The 15,372-nt window shown below is 37.4% G+C and overlaps 1 protein-coding gene and 1 long non-coding RNA gene across 2 annotated transcripts; both read left to right on the top strand.

Moving 5' to 3' along the window:
• The first annotated feature begins 3,910 nt into the window (after window positions 1-3,910).
• Window positions 3,911-7,046, top strand: LOC100893822 (tyrosine kinase receptor Cad96Ca-like). Its single transcript, XM_030978825.1, has 6 exons — window positions 3,911-3,973; window positions 4,559-4,729; window positions 5,112-5,216; window positions 5,542-5,723; window positions 6,127-6,231; window positions 6,918-7,046. Exons 1-6 carry the CDS (start codon window positions 3,940-3,942, stop codon window positions 7,044-7,046), a joined length of 726 nt encoding a protein of 241 aa, XP_030834685.1. The 5' UTR covers window positions 3,911-3,939.
• A 664-nt stretch (window positions 7,047-7,710) lies between these two features.
• Window positions 7,711-8,720, top strand: LOC105443992. Its single transcript, XR_972927.2, has 3 exons — window positions 7,711-7,760; window positions 8,157-8,256; window positions 8,444-8,720. It is a non-coding gene; the product is annotated as an uncharacterized LOC105443992 (long non-coding RNA).
• The last annotated feature ends 6,652 nt before the right edge of the window (window positions 8,721-15,372 follow it).

Raw genomic sequence — 15,372 nt, 5'->3', positions numbered from 1 at the left:
TAGTAGTAGCAACAAATCACATAAAAGTAGGATATTGCGTTAGTCGATATATAAGCGGATTTCGTAATATTATTGACTTCTTAAAACAATAGACAGAACAAGAAATATTTATCATTTATATACATAGAGGACTAAACTTTGTATCAAACACCAATCCACTCTTCATATAACCATCTTAGATAGAAAGTGGAATATAGATGTAACGAGGATGCAAGCTTAAAATTGCGTTATCATTTAGTAATACGAATGGAGTGTAAACTGAAACTGGATGTACAATCTGAACATTATAAGTAATGTTTGCCCTTGAACCACCTAAATAACCCCATTGTAACAATCTATGCCAATATAAATTATGATATGTGATAAACAAATATCAGAAAGATCTATATCAATGGATTTGTATTGATCCAAGCAATGCAAATTGTTATCCTGTTAAAATGTATTTGTAAACGCAGGTCAGAGTCCAAAGTCCAATGTATGCTATGGCTGAAGTAAACCTTCATAGAAGGTGAAAAAAACATACATTTTGTACTCAATTTCATGAGAAGGTTCCTGTTTTGAGGGGGATGATTTAATTTGGGATTTTCCCTTAATACCTTATTTTGATGATTAATTTGATTAAATATCTGATTGATATACTACTGTAGCAAAACAAATCAGGTTTGCTTTAATCAAGTATGTAAACTTATTCTTTTGGTAAAAAAGAATGGGGGGGGGTGCGACACCCTACCTGTTAAGATATTATCGGTAAAATTGCGCTACCGTCGGGTAAAAAGAGAAAAGGGGGAGGGAAAAAAGAGAGGGAAAGGGAAGGAAAAGAAAAAAAGGAAAGGAAAAGAAAAGAAAGGAAGGAAAAGAAAGGAAAGAAAGGAAGAGAAAGGAAAGAAAAGAGAAGAAAGAAAGAGAAAAAGGAAAAAGAGGGAGAAGAGGAAAGAAAGGAAAAGAAAGAAAAGGAAAAAAAGAAGAAAACAGAGAAAAGGGAAACAAACAAAAAAACGGGGGATGAAAGAGAAGAGAGAGAGGGGAGGTAAGAGCCTGAGAGAGGAGGAGTGGGAGTAAAAGAGAGAGGAGGCTGTTGGGTGGAGTCGTCTCGTCGAGGGAGCAAGAAAGACACGGGTAAATATGTTGCTGTGTCGGGTCAGCTGTGTCGGTATTCTTGCTAGATCCTCGTGTACTATATCAGTGCAGAAGTTTGAAGTCGGTGAGATGTATATTGTCGGTCGGCCGACAAGTTTTTTTCCCTACGAACTGTGACTCTTTATCCCCTGTGACGATTTCGAGAGTGACTTTTACTTTCCTATAATATCAGCTAAAGAAAATCAGAGGTTTGAAATTTTCGGGGAAACTAAATTCAAACAAGGATAAAGAGCCAACATCGGTACAACGAATCGTCTTCTTTCTTTAATAATTTAAGGAAACGTCAAAGCTTCCGCAAATCGCGCGGGAGGAGGGAAACTGAATTCAGACAAATAGGGCTTAATAGAGTCGAAAACGGTACAAAGAATCGTCTGTTTTCTCTTTTAATTTAAGGAAACGTCAAAGCTTCCGCGCTTCGCGTTCATGGGGGGGGGGGGACCGGATTTAGTTAATTAGGGCTTATTAAGAGTAAAAAAACGGTACAACCAATCGTCTTCTTTCTTTAATAATCTAAGGAAACGTCAAAGCTTCCGCGCTTCACGCGAGAGGGGGAAACTTTTTGTAAGATTTCAGATAAATAGGGCTTAATGAGAGTCCAAACCGGTACAACGAATTGTCTGCTTTCTCTAATAGTTTAAGGAAACGTCAAAGCTTCCGCGCTTCACGCAAAAGAGGGAAACTGGATTAAGACAATGAGGGCTTATTAAGAGTCGAAAACGGTACAACGAATCGTCTTCTTTCTCTGATAAGTTAATAATAATAATAATAATAATAATAATAATAATAATAATAATGATAGCCTAATAAGTCCACTACAAATTTTATTAAACCTAAACGGAAATGATGAGGTCTATTACCCACACATCCCCCCGATGAGTGCGCTTCGCTTGCTCACTACAGCCCTTCCTAAAATAAGATCCTAGCTCCGCGCCTGCATTTAAACATATAGCTATGATGCTGACTAGTTGACGATATAATTCGTATATTTATGTCGTCGAGGAAAATGACAATTTGCCCATACGCAAGTTCTATGGATAGTCCATAGGAAATACAATTTAGCCTTCAGCCCCGTGTTTATAGGGTTAAATTTGTAGATATTGGGACTTTTAATATTTTCGGTAATTGGTGGGTAGTTTTGTCGGTAATCGTTGGCTTCTATACGCCCCCCCCCCCCCCCTACTGAAAAAGGTCTAGCGACGCCCCTGATCCCGAGCAATCTTCCCGTAAGCACGTGTGATACCAACGCCGAGTATTTGTAGAAAACTAATCATAGGTTTGATGATTTAATCTAGAAGCTTGTGTATTTAGATCTTGTATGAAACATTGCTCACCATCCAGATCCCACACCATGTACCTGTGTGCCAACTGGTCTGAGTCCTGGGGCTTTTGCAGGTATTTCTGTCTTAGCCATCCTGTTAGTGGCTTCTGTCATCATCAACATCATTCAATTCATCATGTTGAGGAGACATGAGACCAGACCAGGTGACTATATTCATCAATTCTAATAGAGTAGGTGATATATGTAAATGTTGCTTTCATGATTGTTTTACCTGATTGCTAAGCAAGTTCGTGTATGCTTGTAAATAATCAACCGCAAGACTGACGGCCGTAAGTTCTCTCTGATGGTCTTTGTTAGTGGCTTCTGTCATCATCAACATCATTCAATTCATAATGTTGAGGAGACATGAGACCAGACCAGGTGATTATATTCATCAACTCTACTAGAATATAGTTGAGATATGGAATCAGAACGAAGAAAAGCTATGTAAATGTTTGTTTCATGATTGTTTTAACTGACTGTTAGAAAGTATGTATAAAATATGACGGCTGTAAGTCCTCTCTGAGGGTCTTTGTAATGAGGATAAATGCCTTACCAAAGGGCATGAGCATATTGACTTGGTATTGCTTAAAGAGATTAAAGAAACATAATACTGGAAGTTGATAGCGAAAGTATTTTTTCTTGCACATCATAACATCTATCGCTTTCCTGAATGGATTTCCTCAGGATAGAGATCCATTTACTTTAGGCTAAATTTTACTTCCTTGTTGATAAATGTGGCATATACCTCTTATGTGCAAAGAAAATTATATAAAAATGTCTATAATTGCTTCTTCCTCTAATTTTTTTAAATTTTTTACAGGTTTTGAAGAGTCACATAAAACAGATTCTAGGTTAGTATTTAGCAGTTTGAAATATTCAAAAGAATATATATCGATCGATAAATATTCATACAAACACCCTTCCCCTCACACACATTCTCATGCACACCAATATTCGGATTTAGTGAAATACGAGAAACCTCAAAAGTTAAGCATGATATCATTATTCATGTGTTTACGTGTCAAATATGTTAAAAAGTAAAGTAAAACTTGAGTTTGTATTGGTATGAAACTCTCCACATTTAAGGGGATTGAAAGCAGAATGAAGACATATTTCGTAATGTAGAAAACAAAAATGTTTCCTAGGTACTATAACACAAACAAAACAAAACTGCAATAATACGAGTAATTGAAAATTAGTTCGATGAGATGGCTCTGAGATGGCGCTGTACAATAGGCTAGGGCAGTGCCATTGATTAGAAGAGTTTGGCCAACTTGGTTTCATTTGATCACAACATGGCGCATATTCTTTTGTTTTGTGCTTGCCCAACAAAGCAGTAGCCGCCATATTGTGACCAACTCGAAACGGTTTGGTCAAACTCTGTAAATAGATGGCTATGGGCTAGGGCAGAAAGGTCATTTGTTCAGTATCGCTTTTTTAACAGAGAAGGAAGACATGCATCCCATGAGGCAAACGACAACATGGCGTATGAGATGATTCAGAACGGAGATAAAGGTGAGAACATGTGTAAAATCAGTCAAGAATTTACAACGAGGAAAACGTTAGTACCACGTAGATTAATCACGAAGTAAAAAATCACCCACAAAATAAAAAGGGTAGATTAACGGATTTGTAAATTATCATAAAAACGTTGAAAAATTCCCACAACCACACAAATACTATCGTACTAAAAAAAAAAAAAAATGTCTCAAACTGCACAATAAATCGTTACTATCAGGGGTATTACTTGATTAATTTAAGTAGAAGTATATATTCTACAGTAAACATTAAACGATTAATCATTCTCCCTGATCAGATTTTTGCTAGGCCTACTAATTTAACAGGGGTTTTAAAACGTACCTCTAATAACAGCCGCTTTATTAAATCGCAAATTCACCTCGCCCTCCCACACACACACGCACACAATTATAAATACGTTTATGGTGAATACTCTTTCACTTTCGTGTTATATTTGAACGAAGTGTAGAAAAGATTATCAAATGGTAGCCTTATCCCTGTTTTAGAGTATGAAAGATTGCTTGTACTTGATCTTTCAATTATTGAAAGCTTTGTGATAATATTTTATTTATGTTTTTATAGCATACACATCTCTCAAACTTGGTCCATCCCACTCATCCATCATTGCTCCTGAAAACGTGACGTTTTTCACCAGACTCGGTTCAATCGGACGGGGGGACTTCGGCGGGGTATGGAAGGGAGAACTCCGCTCGAATCTAAGTCAAGTAGACGTCGCTATCAGGCATATTCCAGGTGAGGTTTTGCCAACCACTCCCTATCAAAAATAAGGAGTAAAAAAGACCGAAATGCAAATCGCTATAATGAATATCAATGTAGCCTAAAACAAGATGGAACTTTACGAGATGTCGAGTTATCTTTGATAAGCAAAGATAGCTCTCTAGAAAGTTATATTTTAGTAGGACCAAAACAAACGTACAAAGTAACACACACACACACACACACACACATATATATAAATATATAAGTATAATGTACTGTTTTCTATTGTCTACACTGTTTACCTCGGTCTTATTAACTACTGAATGATTGACTTCTGCAAATGACTTTAACCCACCACTCCCTTCGAAATTGGAAGGAAATGTGGTAGTTATTTATACAATTTATCTTTTCTCAGATCAAGTGACCAAATCAAAGAACGTTCTTCGAGCTGTCAAGGTCCTTTCTGAGATACCGGATCACCCGAATGTTGTCAAGTGCCTCGGATATTGTCAAGAACAAGGTAAAAACACCTCCTCCAGCAATTACACATTTTTTGTTGTTGGTCTTCTGGTCTTCTTATACAATACATATTAATGTAAACATGAGCATTTCCCCCCTAAATAATTGTAACGACGTTTGCAAAAGTCACTATAGCTCACCTAGAGGTACCTAACATTTTGAGCAATTTTCGCGATCAGTTTAAAAGTTAAACAACAGTCCATTAAAATTAATGATTAATGTAGTGGATTTTTCCTTCACTATAGCATGATGTCTAATAAAACATAATATTGAATATCAGTTTCATACGTTATTGCTTTCAATTGAACGAATTTCCCATAATGCAGGGAGCATTCTGTATGAGTTCATCTCTGGGGGTACGCTACTCACCCATCTACAGACTTCAGGGGTGCAATCCCAACCCACATACGGCAATCTCAAACCAAAGAGCGTTCGTTTCGATGAAGGTAGTCTACTAAACCTGGCTTTGCAAATTGCAAAAGGGATGCAGTATCTTGCATCAAAGAAGGTAACATTATTTCATGAACTGCTATAGAAGAGAAAGGACAAAGGCAAATGGGAAAGGAGGGGGAGAGGACAGAGAAGAAAGATAACGAGAAATTAAGACGGCCTGCATGAGAAGGAGATGAATAGATAAAGGCGGTCAACTTAACTTGGCTTGGCAAATAGTCAAAAGGATGCCGTTTCGATGCCGTTTGCATCAAAGAAGAAGAGGCGGGGGGGGGTGGTTGAGAGTGAGAACATGAGGCAGGGGATAAGTGTGAGAAGGATGAGAATTAAGAAAGTGGAAGAATAGGAGAGGAGGAAGCCAGTATTATGTGAGGATGGTTATGAAGATTAAAGGTGAATAATGTAAATTAGAATTTTGATCATTTATTTATTTCTATTTTAATTTTATCATTATGTTATAGATCCTCCATGGAACTCTTTGCGCTCACAATGTGTTACTAGCTGATAGAAAGCAATGCAAGCTATCAGATTATGGACTATCTTCATCATTGTTTAGTGGCAGAGGTGTGAGTATTATCGCCTTTATTTAATGATATATTATCAGCATAGATTAATTAATTGTTATACCCATAATGGTATATGTATACACCCTGATTATTACCAATTTTTATTGACCGTGGTGTTTGTATAACTTTTGGCATATGCAATATTGATTTTGATGTATTTTCAAATCTGTTTGCAAATTGTGAACAATCCAGCCATTGGCTGCTAATCACGATTTGTTTTAAACTTTCAATAAATGATTATAAATTTGAACTTTAAGTAAAGTTAAAGATAAACGTGAGTTCTGGTAAAAAAAGAAGAAAATGAATTCTCACAGAATAAAACGAAACTTACACTGAATGTTCAAGATTACAAATAAATTTCATGTGCCAAACAATTTTGGAAGAAAATGTATACTGGCTGAGTAAGAGCATAGAAAGATAAGGAAAACAAGGTGAGCCAGCCCCGACACCATTTGTGTAGTCTCATATACATCTTTCTGTGTACAGTGCTTGTTACTTTACCAAGACTGGGCCAAATTTATTATGATTTTGTTGACTCCAGAACCTTGTAGTGCACACAATACTTACATGCTACATGATCAACCTTTTCTGATCCATTCCACCCCTTTTCTTTCACAATGCAATCGAATTACCAGAACCCACCTTAACACGATTTTAAACCTTCTTTATATTTTCCAACATCTCAGAAACCAACAAGATGGAGTTCACCTGAAACCATGAATAATGGTGACCAATCAACAGAAGATGATAGCTGGTCTTTTGGTATCGTCTTGTGGGAGATTGTGACATTAGGTACAATTTTTTTTCAAAGTTAAAAGTGCATGCAATTTTGCGTACCATCTTAAAAAACCTGAATTTATTTAGTAAGAAAGTGTTATCAGCGTTTCTGCTGTTCTCCCTGAGGAGCCTGCCAAAGTTATCACCCTAGCAATATTATTGCCATGTGGAGTGGAGTGGGTAGAGAGTGGCAATGTGAATTAATGTCTTGCAAAGGACGTTAGTGCCAGTTTTGGATTTGAACCACCAATCCTTGGAGTGAGAGTCAAGAGAATCAACCAGTACTATACCACGACTCCTTCACGTTTATGATATGAGTTGAAGTAAGATATCGGCAATGCACTCATAGTCAAATAAATAATGTTTGTAACTTGTTTGATGCATATTAGGGATGAAGAATTTAAAAAAATGCTTATTCTACTCTTTAAGACCCAGCAATAACGATTTTTGTATTTATTGCATAGTTCATATTAAAATACTTGTTACAGATAGGAATAACATTTAGTCTTAAATGTCCACTAAGTCTGCCTGTACTATAACAATAATGTTGATAGAAACAATATATATATATATATATTTATATATATAAAGAAGACAGTACTCTCCAAACCGTTATGTCTTATATTCATATAAAGGATTAAATGTTTGACTTGTTTTATTACTTTGATTCTTAAAGGAGCGAGGCCATACCCTAAAATGACCTTTGCCAATGGATACCAGATGCCACGCCCTCGCCATTGTGGACAAGAAGTGTAAATAATACTCATCTAAGCAGTCTTTCCTTTGTCTAGTTACTATTGTTCCGTAAATGTCATAATTTTCTTGACTCACTCGATGCTATAATTAGTTGTTAGATTTAATGATAATGTTAAGTATCAAATGCGGATATACTTTCCGAGGTTCATGATTCAATTTGATTCTGCTCTCTTTCCTTTTAATCTAAAATGAATACGTCTCAACACTCCTAGTTAAATGAAACGAATTGGAATGGGTGTGCGCATGAAATGATGAAATAATACTCTTGAAAATGTTATTGCACATGAGCCTTGAATCTGTCTTTATTGTGTATTTCTTTTTATTAGATTCATTTCAGTTTTTCTATTAGATTTCTATTAATAGATGACGATCGTCTCTAACGTATCTTTCAGGTATGCGGTAATGACTGGTTGTTGGGAGAAGGAAGCTACAAATCGGAGTAACTTTGATCAGATCTTCAAGAGTTTGGAAAGGATTCTAGAAAAGACTCATGTAAGATATACTCAAATTACCCTCTTCTAACTTGTCTAATGCGAAATTTAGTTTCCTTATTACGTACCCGTTAGTATTATTCCGATTTTTAACCTCAGTTCAACAGGTATCATGAACAAAATTCTAGCCCTGAACCCAATAATTATCCTTGCAACTTCTTTTCCTTCTTTTCTTTTGATTTTCACAGAATTACCTGTCTCTCAATGACTTGGATGAAGGATTGTATGCGTCTACACTGGATATGTGAAATTAAGCCTTGTTCGGATATGCAGCGGTACTACAATGCATCTAAGTCGTGTACTCTGTACGATGGTCGCGTCCGAGCCTACTAACCTACAGTAGCATTATAGGAACTAACTTGCGTTAAATTCGGCCAAGAGTGCTGAATCAGGATATCGGAAATACATGTATTAAATATGCATTCAGTATATGTCTTTTTTATATTTTTTTTCAAGATCATTTGGTAGAAAAAAAGAAAAAAGAAAGAAGAAGTAATATTTAAAATATCTAGAGGTGCAGCTATTAAACGAAAAAAAATTATGATCTCATATATTCATCAGTACAATCTCAAGGTTTACCAATGTTAGTGTCATTACATAGCATTATTGTATGTAGATGACCATCTATTCCCTTTCTTCTCAATTTTTCATCACCCCTCCTCTCTGTATGCCTCTCTCGTCTCTCGCTCTCTCTCTTTCTCTCTCTCTCTCTCTCTCTATCTTTTCCTCTGTGTCTCCTTTTCTCCCCCTCTCCGACAATTCATTTCTCTCTCGCTCTCTCTCTCCCTATCGCTCTCTCTGTCTCTTTCTCTTTCGCTCTGCTTTACCCTTTTACCTTTCTCCCCCTCCCTCTGTGTCAATCTATCTTCTTCTGTGAACCGTCATATATTCGTGTAAATAATACTTCTCATTTAATACTAGACTCTGACGTGTTAAACCCCCATGAGTTATATACAATTGCATAAAGATTGTGTACTTGTATTTTTATGATTCTACTTCGTGCTTTTTTACCATGTAAATAGCTTTTGACAACAAAAATGAAATTGTATATCAAGAGGTCCGGTGTGAAGCAAATGATCTCATACATTCATCAGTACAATCTCATGATTTACCAATGTTAGTGTAATTTCATAGCATTATTGTATGTAAATGACCACCTATTCCATTTTTTTTGTCATCACCCCTTCCTCTCTTTCTGCCTCTCTCCTCTCTCGCGCCCTCTCTTCTTCTCTCTCTCTCTTCCTCTGTGTCTTCTTTTCTTCCCCCTCTCTCTGTCAATTCATATCTCTCTCGCTCTCTCTCTCTCTCCATATCGCTCTCTCTGTGTCTCTTTCTCTTTCGTTCTGTTTCCCCCTTCTACCTTTCTCACCCTCTCTCTCTGTCCATCTATCTCTCTCTCTCTCTCCCTCTGGCTCTGTCTGAACCGTCATCTATACATGTAAAACAACTTCTCATTTAATACTAGTCTCTCATGTGTATAACAAGCGTGCTTTATATACAATTGCATAAAGATTGTGTACTTGTATTTTTATGATTCCACTAAGTGCTTTTTTACCTTGTAAATACTTGTGTAAGAATATTGTACAATTCAGCCCCCGAGCTGCGATGCATAGCTTTTTAAAAACTAAACTATTAGTAAGGTCTCGTTTTTGTTAATGACTCTTTCTTGAGTTTCAGCGCACTCCAATCAGGATTCTTTGATGATAAATTTTCTAGTTGTAAAAAATTTGTAGTCAAAAACGTCGATGGCCATTCGTTAATAATTGAACTAAATAAATTAGTGTAGAATATGAGAAATCATTGATCGAATATCACATTTCCTAATATAATTTGTAAAATCTCCACGAACTTTGGTCACCCCATCATACATGTGTGCGTGTGCGAGCATGTACGTGTGTCTGTTGATTATAAATATGAAGGACACGGTATATAAGGTTATGTCAATATATTTTCGATGGTAAAATGCAACGGTATGGCTTTACGATGTTTTCAATGCAATACGTCGATTAATTGTCAACAAGTTTCATGTGAAGGAACCACTTTTTTTTTTAATTTGTACATCCCATTTAGAATGGATCCACAAGTTACATATGCAACGTGTTAAAGTATATAGCTCAGCAATGACTACATATAGAAATGAATTGCCAGTATAATTTATTGCTGGTCATAACGTTCAGGAGTGTACATAAAGTTATTTTACAACTCAACAGAACTAGAAAAGATCAACGAGATTCTGTATTGAAAAATGGGTTTTAAAAAGAAATCAGAGTAAAGCATAATATACAATGTAGCATAAAGGAAAGTATACAAACAAAGGAAAATACATGTATGACTTCAAAAGGAATGATTGAACTTCATTTGATAATTTGACCGATATGTGTAAGTTAAATTTGATGTTGTAGTTACCTTTTGTGTTATTTGTGTAAGATTTATGTTCTATTAATGTGTAAGATTTGAATGTGAAATAAGTCCTCTAATGAGGCAATTATATATTTTCCAATTTTTAAAAATGTTTTGATATAACCACTTTCATGTTTATCGCCAAACTTTATGTTTAAGCGTACTATAGCAGAGGCTAAAAGGAAATTGCTTTTTTTGGTTTAGAAACCTATTAAGATTTGATAAAGAAATGTTGATATAATTTTGAATGTATTTGATACTGCTTCTTTTTCATAATGTACTATTAATGTAAAGTACTACTATTAACTTTTAATTTACTTTTGACACTGATGATTGAAATCAAACAGACGATGATTTGTCAAAAAAAAAACACTATATTATATTCAAGACTAGGCCTATTAAAAAGAAAAGGAAAAAAATAATAATACTGCTGAGACCAAACGTAGATATGGCAAATATAGATTAAAATAAATGTGCAGATGATTCAGTTTTAGTCCAATCTGTCTCTTAAAAAAAATTAACCAAGGTTCAAACTTTGCAGTCTGTACTTGTGTTTTCTTGTTATTAAAGAACGTAAGCAATTTGCTTATGTTATGTTACTATTTTATTACGAAATAAAAGTTAATAAAGAATTAAGACAACGTTTTTGTAGCGTACACTTCCGTAACCGTAATTGCAATAGGGGCATATTGGAAATATGTGTGGGAGCCTATATGATTACAAGGAAAGTTTGACTTTTGGGTCAAAAGGTCCCTGTCTGAAAATTTCTATACCAATATATAACTTATCATTGCACGAGTGAATCGTCAACATATACCATATATGCTCAACCGTCTCCCCTCCCCATAACACTACAAACTTATAAAAACAGGACTTCTTAAATACGAGAGAGAAATAGAGAGAGAGAGAGAGAGAGAGAGAAAGAGAGAGATGAAGGATGGGAAGGTAGCGCACTTTAACTATATATAACAATCCATTAAGGATACTCTCTAAGCGGCTATATTATACCTCGTACATATATTGGTAAATCTACCAATTTAAATCAACCAATATCAATAGAAATAAACATTGGCGTAGGGAGAGGGGAGCGGTTATTAAAGGGATAAACCACAACTGGGGCAAATCGACAAATCATTCATTTAAAAAGTATTCAATTTTGAACCTCTCTTCCAAAACATTTAAAAAACTCTTTTTTGTTTTGTTAAGGTTTTAACACTTCAAATTGAATTCAAACAATATCTTAACAACGTTTTCCTGAATGAATCTCTAATGAATGTATACAGCTTCAGTAAATGTTATAGTTTGTGAACGTTTCTCTTTCTTTCTCTTTACTTGTAGGCAGAGTTGTTAACAGTGTTAAGAAAAACTGCGTCTATTGATAATCGATGGAGCGTAGTGATCGAGCGAGATTGTATGCATGTTTGTATGTGGTAGCACTAAAAACCTATGATACATAGGTGTAATGAAAAATAATTACATGTAACTGTTTTTTCATGCGATTCCCCCCCCCCCCGAAAAAAAAATAATATATATATATATATATATATCTTGAATTATGGGGGGGGGGGGGGGGGCGGGTACTCCGAATATGCCCCCTCTGTCACTCACCCCTTTTCACAGTTTTATTATAAATCGTTAAAATTATGGCAGGTCTTGAGTCTTATCCCCCCAAACAAACAAAATATTTGCGTTTTAGAAATATGGCACTTGAATGAATATGATAATTTCATGATTTCATGGTTTGCTAAAACAAGTCCTGATAATTAAAATTTGCATTAATATGATTCTTTATAATGTTGTTATATCATTTATTATGAGGTATGGCCTATGGTCTCCAACATTATATGTTGACGAAACAACAACGGAGTAGAACTTGTTTGCAATACGCCCTCACTGAGCATGCGGGAATCAATTTTTGTAATCGTTCATATCAAATGCGACCGTGGATTTACTTGATTATTACCAAAAATAAGCTTTTCGGTTGCATTATTACCACGTGTATGGAATCTTGAAGGTAGCTGTAATGGTGAGTGTGATCGCTATTCTCATGACTTTGTATACATGATTTCACTACTACACGTATGTTACTGAAATTTGACTGAAGAGGGAAAATATATGACTATTATAATTAATTGCAGTTTAAATATACATTTTATAGAGCTTTTCTTTTGGTAACTTCCGCATGCAGTTGGTCATTCTGATTGCACTCCAATCTAGAATTCGACTTATACATGTACCAGCTAGACTTTTACTAATTTAAAAGAACGCACTATGCATTCACTTGTCGAGCGATATAAAGCAGGAATTTTCAAAGAAAAGGGACAACACAATGATGTGCCTTTGTGTATGGTAAACGGACTAGTCACGTAAGGGTGACTAGACGCTCGACCCCGCCCCCCCCCCCCCACTCAGGGGTCGGAATGACCGCATGCGTGTTGCCAAAATGTCCGGTAAAGGGGTACTTTTCGTGCGACAAAGTCCGGCCCGAGAATTGTAAAATAAGGGGTGTATTTGACTTTTCACCCGGAGATTTCTTTAAAAAGGGGGTGTTTTTTCTTTTTGTCTCTCATCTCTTTGGACTCCTTAGAAATTATTCCGAATTTAGGGGGTACATTGAGCATTTTTCCTGATTTAGGGGGGTCTCCAAGGCAGGAAAAGCCCGCGAAAAGCCCGCGAAAGGGGGGTTCGGAAATGTTGGCAGTCCTCAGATAGCACCCGATACCAATACAGTTACAGTAAAGTATCGAAGCAGATTACCCAAAGTTGCTCAGTAATATCAGAGCAGAATATGTAATCTGAAACCCAGGTGACAAAGTTGCTCTGGTAATGAACTGGAACTACTGTCACCTAGGTTAGATTTATAGAACAGTAGTGAACTGTAGGATTGAGTAATTTGTGCGCCCTGATAGTACACTGGTCTGATGAGTTTTCTTTACTCCAGACTTTACCTATTTTTAATCGCATGGGCAATGAAAATATAAATGATATAAAATAAGACGCGTGCATGCTCCTCTGTGTAAGTTGTTCATGTTGTTTAATGTTCACTTATTGATTTAGATTTTGTTGGCACTGACATAACTTTTTTTAATTCACTTTTTTAAAATATTTTTAGGGGGGTAGGGGCAATGCTTCATGCATGCATAAACAACGAATTAAGCAAGATCATAGCTTTAAAAGAACCTAGCGGTAAAGAGTACCAATTAATCACCAAAACAAAGGTTGTAGTGAAGTTAGGAGTTTCATTTGTTCATAGGCCGATTGTATAACATTTTAAAAGAGCTATACATTGATATTACCCCTATTTATAGACCCTCGATTAACATAAAATCGTCTTGTGAGTAGACTATTACCTCTTACTTAAATGTTATCCAGATTACGGTAGCCACAGTAACGCACTGTTCCTCTTTATCACCTGAGTATTATAGTGTCTCTCCTTCTTTCCTCGTCCCCTTCTATTCTCTCGATCCCTCATCCCCATTCTCCTTTGATTTTCCCCTGCCCCCCCCCCACCCCCCATGCACCCCTTCAGCCATTTCCCTCTCTTCGCCGTAAACCCAATCATATTTCCCCCATCCTCTCTAAACTCGTTCTTCCGCCAGTTTGCTTGCTCATCCCTCCCCTTCTCCCCTTGCCTTACCGCTTCCCTTCTCTAGCTCTCTGTTTACCACTCTCTCCTTCTTTCTTCTCTCCCCTTTCATTCTCTCCTTCCTCATTCTCCTCCAACTTTCGTCTATACCTTTAATTCGCTCTTATCCGTTAATCCCAGTTTATCCAATCCTTTCCCCTAGTTCCTTCACTCCCTTTTACCAAACCTTCATCAACTCATTCTCCAGTCGGCCTGCTTATTCCGCCACCCGCCCCCCCCCCTCCTCAATCTTCCTTCCCTCCACCCCGCACGCGCTCTTTCTCCCTCTCTCTTTCCCTTCACTATCCTGCGCTAGCTCTTCTTATTTCCCCTCATTTCCTAAACGCTCCACGGAGTATACGCCCTTATTCCCTTACCCGGCCGGCCGCCCTCTTAAATCCAAAAGAATGCCCCCTTTCGCCTTCTCCCCACCTCCGCTCCCTTTTCTCCGCGTCTTATTAATGTTGGTCCCTCTCTCGATCCACCAGTCTCCCTGCTTCCCCTCTCAAGGCGCGGATCCAGGATTTCTTAGGGGTGGGGGCCCAATTTTTTTTCTTTTTGCTCCCGGAAATTTGAAAATCGCGCCAGCCGAAAATGCGCTCAGTGGGGGGTGGGGGGGGGGGGGGTGGCGAGAAGTAGTGAGCACATTTTTTTTGGGGAAAGCCCTCTAACATTTGCATCCCCCCCTCCCCCTTGAGCGCCAGGGGGGGGGGGGGAGGGAATCTCCCCAAAAAGGTAAAACTAACGTGTTTTTACACGTTTTATTTTTGAAGGGGGACGGCCCCCCCCCGATCCGCCACTGCCCCTCTCTTACATCGCTCTCTCAGCTCCACCGTTCCTCTCTGTTTCCTCTACTTTTTGTTCCCCCTTTAACCTCCCCTTAGTGGGGTAGTGAGCACATTTTTTGGGGGGAGGGCCCTCTAAATTTTGCCCCCCCCCCTTGAGCGGCAGGGGGGAGGGGCGTGGGGGGGGGGGTGGGGTAAAATTAACGTGTTTTTACATTTTTATTTTCGAAGGGGCCCCCCCCCCCACCCAGATCCGCCACTGCCCCTCTCTTACCTCGCTCTCTCAGCTCCACCGTTCCTCTCGCTT

The sequence above is a fragment of the Strongylocentrotus purpuratus genome, unplaced genomic scaffold (genome assembly GCF_000002235.5).
Source record: "Strongylocentrotus purpuratus isolate Spur 01 unplaced genomic scaffold, Spur_5.0 spur5_scaffold_1, whole genome shotgun sequence".
Taxonomy (NCBI): domain Eukaryota; kingdom Metazoa; phylum Echinodermata; class Echinoidea; order Camarodonta; family Strongylocentrotidae; genus Strongylocentrotus; species Strongylocentrotus purpuratus.
Note: the sequence above shows the minus strand (reverse complement) of the source record. Positions and strands in the feature narration are given on the sequence as shown.